Here is a 7,945-nt window from a genome sequence, read left to right on the forward strand (position 1 = left end):
TAAAGATAATAATTCAAGAGAAACAATTCCCTAATTACATGTTGTTCAAATTTTTATAAAAGCACAAAGATTTAATTTGTTTATTTAACATTTTTATCTAAATTCACATTTCGCCTTAGTTCAATTAAAATTCCTGGCCTTAGTATATTTTTTACCTTTTTTACCTGGAATTCACAGCTAAGGCGAAATGAGAACACACCGTTACTTTTCACCTGTCAAAATACACTGCCATACTGGTATCCCCAATAAAGCAACATTATTTCACATTTTCCAGGTGCGAGATTTTCTCGCTGTGTTGGTTGCCTTGGGCAGTTTTCTGCTATTAGGTTAGGTTGTTATCTCTTTGGCAAATTCCTTGTTTCCATTCTCGACTTTATTATTTATTTTTGAAAAGATTGGTAAAGCAAAAGGACGATTCTGTTTTTACATTTTGAATGCAACAATTTTTTTGACCTATATACATGTATGTCCTTCATTTTATTTTGATTCCTTATAAGCTGTCTTATTGACGTATATTGCAATGTCCATTTTACCAACAAAAAAAAAAAATCCAAGGGAATTTTTAGATAATTTTGAATTTTATAATGCCAGTCAGTACAATAACGAAACAAGTAAGATATTATCGCATGGAATGTCTGATGCTGTTAGCTCTTCAATTATAAATAGCGACTGATCGGCAAATGCAATGAATTACAATTGAGAAAGGAAATGGGGAATGTGTCAAAGAGACAACAACCCGACCAAAGAGCAGACAACAACCGTAGTCCACCAATGGGTCTTCAATGCAGCGAGAAACTCCCACACCCGGAGGCGTTCTTCATCTGGCGCCTAAACAAAAATGTAAACTAGTCAGCGACAATGGACGTAATACTTAACTCTAAAATATACAAAAGAAACTAAAATAAAAAATCATAAAAGACTAACAAATACCAGAGGCTCCTGACTTGGGACAGGCACAACAATGCGGTTAAACAGGTTTTTTGAGACCTCAAACCCTCCCTTACATCTCTTACCAATATATATTAAAAATTCATAAAAATGATATGGTTTAATTGGTCATTTGCTTCAAACCCGCCGCATTTTTGCACTTGTCTGTCCAAAGTTTTGAACCTCTTAACTATGTTAGTCTAGTGTTCTTTTTTCTTTTTTCCATTTATATGTTTCCATTTCACTGGAGTGTACATTATTGTGTCCAACATCCGGGTGTTGGATTGCTTTTCGATGCGTTGAGGATCCATTGGTGGCTTTGGGCTGTTTTCTGCTCTTTTGTTGGATTGTTGTTTCTTTGACACATTTGCCATCTCTATTATCTATTCTAGTTATTGTTGTAATATTCTGCAATGTTTGGTGCGTACGGATTTCTTAATTTTGCTTTAAATTTTTTTTCCAATAAACATGAAGCAAAAAATATTTTGGTATAACAGTATCTATGAGTTAGGAAAAGTCGTATTTAATTGTTTAATTAACTCATGTAGCTTCAAGGAATGTGTTATGCAAATCAGTAAGAAATGTCAAAGATGTCAGAAATCATGTTTTTTGCCCTTTTATAGATTCGAAACAAATGAGTTTTTTTTAGATGTACATAAAGGACCTAAAACAAGTCCGATTATTCACAATAAAAGATAATATATGTGAAAAGTTTCATTAAAATTGAAAATCTCAAAAAATATAAACGGAAGAAACTTTCTAGACGTAAACAGTAAATAGGTTTCAACAGACTTTATATTACCTTGTTTTAAAATATCTTTCTGCAATTTCATACTGCAACATAAGAACGCATTGCAGGTTTGTCACGTAAAGGTTACACTCCATATGTTGCATTAAAATATAAAAAATTCCCAATTCTCTAAGCATTGTCCCGATTTGAACATAACAGCAGAATGTATGTATAATCTTTGCATATTCTTATGCTTTCTAACATTTATATTTATACAAATATGTAATTGTATTATTGTATTTATAAAGTATTCATTCTATACGTCAGACATCTTACATTTTTCGATGAAAAAATGATATTGAGTTTAGTGATACATCAATTTGCCTTAATAAAAATACAATGTTGTATCAAGGACATGACTACATTTAAACCGATGATCGCTGCCTGCTTAACTAGTGGCAATAATTGCATACATATTTAGAAAAAAAGAAACAATTTAATCTGGCAGATGGATGACTTTAAGAAAGGTTGGGAAAATTCAACTACTCGGGAATAGGATCGTATTTTTTACCTACTGACTCTTTAAATAAATGTTACTTATAAATTAGCAAAACATCAATACATGTACATGCGTAATAAGAAACGCGTATTTGACCTTTTACAGAAAATATAGAACGATCTATTGATTTTGACTTTGAAACGCTCTACTATCGGTGGTTCAGCTGAAGTATATTTTCTGAGTCTCATAAATGTTTGGTTGAAAAATCGCTGATAATTCATTAGTTTCACTATGATCGTATATGTTATATTTAAGTGTGTGCAATTCTTGAATTTTCCACTACGCGAAAATCGAATGGTATGTTTAAATGTTCTTTACAAGACCATGCCACGAGAATAATAACCTCAACGAAAACGTAAGTGCTTAAAACCCGTTAAAGACTGGAGGCATACTAAATGATATTTGAATATAACATAAAGGATGTGATACAATTGATTTCAGTAATGTATTGGCTGGCCATATAGAAAAACTCAAATATTCTTGAAAAAAAGTCCGTCGCAACAAAGCAGGTCTATCAAATGAAATTACACAGGTTGAAGGAAATGAAAACTTCATAACCTTGTGAAAATATTGTCTTATTTGTGATACCTGCACCATGGTAGTGATTGTTGTACACAATTAGAATTTGTAAAATTCGCATTTTTCAAAAAAATATATAGAATTTATTTATGTTTAAGATAGAGAAATACTCATAATGAGTAATTATTCAGTACTTCAGTAAACTTTTTAAAAATAACATTTCAGTGCTTATAAGATAGTTAACATCATCGAAAGAAAGCCAATCAAATGTTCATCCCCTTTTACACCAGTTTACAAGCTTTCTAAATAAACATGTAACCTCAAGTTTCCAAACTATTTTTTGAGAAACACAAAATTGATAAAAAAAGGTGATTTGAAACACTTACGAATCGCATTTGTTTGCAATACTGAAATGCATGGTTATTTTTCCCAAAGTGTCAAATTCGATGGAATATATATATTTTTTTGGATGTGACTTACCATGTTTTCATTATATTACACCTATTGAAATTCATTCTTTTACAGGATGTTACCAATCGTATCAGTTGTGATCATTTGTTGTGTTTCTGTAATCAAATCGGAAACTTGTCTTGGGCAGAACGAAAAAGCTTTGTTATCTAGTATACAGTCATCTTTGAAGACTTTGGAGGAAAAGTTGAAAGGTGAGATAATTTCATAATCATTTTGTTTTCCTTTTGATTTTTGTCTTTTTTGCCTTTATAAGCATGTCTTCTCAAAATTTCGAATGTCAACACTGAAGACACAATAGTTTCTTTAAATTTTTGGTTTGCTGGTATCATACCGAATAATACTTATAATTGGAAAAATAAAATGGATCAACATTCCTCATGTTCTGAAACATAAATGTAAGTGGTGCACTTTGTCAATAACTAAGGCATAACTAAACTCAAACGGTTAAAATATAAAGTTTTAACAATTATTAATGTTCGTTGCTTTATCATCTATATCGTTTAGATTCATAAAATTTGTAAAAATAATTCTCTTTATTGTATTTAATTACATGTAACACATATGACAGTATAACATGATAGTGCGTGTTTAAACATAATATCATGCATAATTTTCAAATAGGGAAGTCCGCTTCTACATGTCCAGAAGAATGGAAAGAATACAAGAATCATTGCTATTTTATTTCGAAAGATAAAACAAAAAATTGGTCTGAATCAGAGGTAATTATGTTTTAATTTACCTTTTAAAACTAAGCGCCTACAGACATTATCTGTTTTATTGTTTTTGTATATGTAGATGTCCCTTGCAGTAGATTTGACTATATGCATTTTTATATTTTATAAAAACCACTGATAATGGAATATTGCTTACCATTTCATAATAACGAATGAGGAAAATATTGACATTGCTTGTATTGTCTTTCAAAAATCTTAGCTGTGTTGTAAAAATGCAGCTGCTCTCCATTTTTTTCTTTTATTCAATTACGTTTTTTTTAATGGAATAACGTAAGTCACAACAAAAAAAATGTGCATAGGGAAAACACATTATAAAACAGTTACATCTTAATAGATTACTAATAATAAATTCATTGCCAAGCTAAAAGGGAAAATCACAAATATACTGAACTTAGAGGAAAATCAATTCGGAAAGTCCATAATGACATGGCAAAATTAAAATATAAAACGCACCAAAAACGAATGGACAAGAACTGTCATATTCCTGACTTGGTACAGGCATTTTCAAATGTAGAAAATGGTGGATTAAACCTGGTTCTATAGCGCTAACCCTCTCACTTTGATGACAGTCTCATCAAATTCCGTTATATTTACAATGATGCGTTGACTAAACAGACACAATAAATAAAATAGTCAAAATTTGGGAAAACTTCAACAATGATGAATAAAACAGTATCAAAATAGTTATGTTCAGCATTAATTTTGATAAAAGAACTTCGTCGAAAATCAAGACAAAAAAAAAAAAGTAAAAAAATGTATGCATTTATCCAAATATTTCTCGAGTTAAATTATTTATAAGCATAATCGTAATCAACCAAAAGTAAGATACTTTTAAATGCTCGTTTTAAATGATTTTTTTTTTATTACAGAGGCAATGCCGAGATATTGGCGGGTATCTTGTCCAGGTAACAGATTCTTCCGAAGATTCATGGCTCGTTGATATGATGAAAAGTAAGTCGCAAATAGTATTAGGTAATACAAAGAATAAGAAGAGTACGAAACAATGATTTGATCACCGAATGGAATAAAGATATTAATTTACATTTCACCTAGTTTTACACTTTCGCGAAAAACAATTTAGATAGATAAATGTTTGGTGTATTGATTCATGTTATTTAAACGATCAAGAATGTGGCAAGTAATATACCATTACTTGGAAAGTTGAATAATCGTTGAGATTTATTTCTCTCTTTAGATGTCATAAGGAGTCACACAATAAATACTCGACACTCGTAAATTACAGTCAGATTGTAAAGCATGTAGCATTTTTAAATCAGTTGTCAGACCACATCATCTCTTGGCATAAAATGTATATTCATTTACCATTTCATTTGATCAATAGAAGCAGGTCAAGATAAAACAAATTACTGGATGGGGGCGACAGATTTTAAAGAAGGAGAATGGAGATGGACCAATGATCTATCAAAAGTTCAATATTCAAATTGGGATTCTGGTCAACCTTCGGGAGGAACAGGAAATGATTGCGCTCATTTTTGGCATTCATCTGGTTACAAATGGGACGATACATCTTGTAATAGTATAGGATTCGGATATGTTTGTGAGAGAGCTCATGTGAGTTAAATTTAATTACTGCTCTTTCATTCAGAAATGCCAATCGCCCTTCTTTTTTTTAGAATTACTTTGCACAATTTCAGCGTGTGGTGTAATATCAAGTGACTTTTGCACCAATCAGAATATCAAATACACTGGCGCCTGGATTTATTGTAGATTGTTTTAATGGGTATTTTTTTAAATTTTGATGTGGTATTATGAGACTTTGAATTGCATGCCTCATGTCAATGCCTATAAAAAAATGCAAAATGTGGTGTCTAAGCTTTCAAATTGTCATGACACTTGCTTGTTTGTACGAAAATATTAAGATATTACAAACAAAGCGGTCTGGGAGGATTACCCATGAGACAAATATCCTCCCAAGTTCAATGGACAAGGATGTAGGCAACTACGGATTGGAACAACGGGCAAATTATGGTAAGTTAAAGAAAGTACCGATATAAAACAATAAAAGAGGCTTACTAACGGCAGTATTAAAGGTTAGTATTTTTTTTCAATTATATTACTGCAACGCATATGACTATCTTTATATGAAAGGATGTGAATTGTGTTAAATTTGTTTAATCAATGAATGAATTTGAATACACTTTGACATTTATTTATTTAATTCTACCATTACTACATTTCAGGGATCAAACTGTCTTCCCTACTCGAAACAATTCAAACGTAGGAAATGATAAAGCTGGAAACTGTTCATCAAACATGTAGTCTGAAAATAAAATAAAAAGTGTTAGAAAATGTATTCAGTTGTTTGTTTGTTATCTCTGTAATGTGTTTAGTATTAAATGTTTTGTGTTGGGCATATACATTAAGCAGTATAATACTTGATTTGGGTGATATTTTTTCGTTCATTTTGACACTATGTAGGAATGATTAATGTGGCTAAGAAGAATTTGTAGAATGATAAGAAAGGGAAGAGTCAATCGAAAAATTAATTTTAAAAAAAGACAAACAACACCCTGGACCATGGACAAAAGTACTTAAGAATACTAGTAAACAATTATCAAATCACTTCACAGAAAAGCCAAAACGACTAGAATATATACGATTGTTAAGAATACGATTTAATGGTAAACATAATGGATCACTCTGTTTTAATGTCAGCACCGTTAATATGCCTATTATATATGCCATTACCAAATTCAGATTTGTTGTGAGTGAGACAGTTTTGGTGGTTTACTTATCCTGCAGTTTTTACTTTGAACAGGTTTCTTTAAGCAAATTTAGATTCGGGCTAACGTTACTTTTTTATTATCAAAGATGGAAAGTCCTCATTGAACATTTAGACATTAAAAGCTTACTACGGGTTTTTCTTTCATAGACAATAACTCAAACTGATTGAGTTACCTGGTCAAAAAAGGGCCAGTTTGACCAATTGCAATCACTCGTCAATCATTGTGTTTTAAACACACACAAATGTTCTCTTTTTCTCTTTAGTTCATAAATCATGCTAGCAACTACAAATGGCCGACATTGCAAAAAAAGAAAAATGGATAAAATGCAACTGTTATATATAAATATGAAGATGTGTTGTTATTACCAATTAGACAACAATTCACTAGCTATAGAATGTAATGACATAGGATATTAGTTTTAACAACTAAATGTCATCGGAAGGATTTGAACAACTAAAGCAAACTATAAGAAGCACCAAAATGACAAATCTAAAACAACTCAAACGAAAAAAAAGATGGTCTGATTTATGAACAAGAAAATAAAGGTGTCAGAAGATAACATGTCTTGCACAGATTTTTGTCTTCCCGTAAATATAGATTGTGTTGTTCTTTTCTTTGAAATATGAAAGATAGTTAACTACTTTCGGTTTAGAATAGTCACTTCCGATTTAATCTGATTCCAAAAAATATATGGTTTCAAAATGCATTTTTCAGTGAAATAATGGAGACAATTGACTCGTTCCAGTGTACAAAATACCACTTCCGGTGTCATAAAAAAGTTTGTATTACAAATATTCGAAATACAAAATTCTTTAAACCTTTGCTTAAAAAAGGGACATTATTGGGTACATCCGGTTTATGAAATGTCACTTCCGGTGTCAAATGACAGTTTTCACTACACTTATTCGAAAATGTCTGTTTCCGTTTACCTCTGTCTAAAATAACGGAGAGAATTTGGTACCTCTGGTTTACAAAATAGCACTGACGGTTCACATAATAGGTTGATTCGCGCTATTTCTAAAAAAAATATGGTTTCTGGTTATTTTACATTTAAAAACCGCCTGGTTTGCACAACGTTCCATCCTGTAGACCCCTTTTGACGTGATATGTCGTCTATAACAATGCTATTATAAATACTGTATGTTCCGATATGAAGTTATATCAAAGGTCAAAGTAATGAATGTCTTATTTACCTTTGACTTTACTTCAATTTCGAGGTTTAATATGTTTGGTTAAAATAGTCATTCTCAACAGCTTA

At 31.1% G+C, this 7,945-nt stretch overlaps 1 protein-coding gene across 1 annotated transcript; it reads left to right on the forward strand.

The window, feature by feature from the left end:
* Positions 1-2,910: 2,910 nt before the first annotated feature.
* Positions 2,911-6,254, forward strand: LOC143081009 (perlucin-like protein). The gene is made up of 6 exons (XM_076257242.1): positions 2,911-2,933; positions 3,261-3,397; positions 3,828-3,925; positions 4,810-4,891; positions 5,283-5,512; positions 6,142-6,254. The coding sequence occupies exons 1-6, from the start codon at positions 2,911-2,913 to the stop codon at positions 6,187-6,189; spliced, it is 618 nt and encodes a 205-aa protein (XP_076113357.1). The 3' UTR covers positions 6,190-6,254.
* The last annotated feature ends 1,691 nt before the right edge of the window (positions 6,255-7,945 follow it).

This window comes from Mytilus galloprovincialis, chromosome 6, assembly GCF_965363235.1.
Source record: "Mytilus galloprovincialis chromosome 6, xbMytGall1.hap1.1, whole genome shotgun sequence".
NCBI classification, from domain to species: domain Eukaryota; kingdom Metazoa; phylum Mollusca; class Bivalvia; order Mytilida; family Mytilidae; genus Mytilus; species Mytilus galloprovincialis.

Bases quoted from the DNA above. Each gene is read 5' to 3' on its own strand.
- LOC143081009 (XM_076257242.1), top strand. From the start codon at position 2,911: ATGAGTAATTATTCAGTACTTCA. The intron at 2,934-3,260 runs GTAAACTTTTTA...ATTCTTTTACAG, and splicing joins AGTAATTATTCAGTACTTCA to GATGTTACCAATCGTATCAG. The intron at 3,398-3,827 runs GTGAGATAATTT...ATTTTCAAATAG, and splicing joins TTTGGAGGAAAAGTTGAAAG to GGAAGTCCGCTTCTACATGT.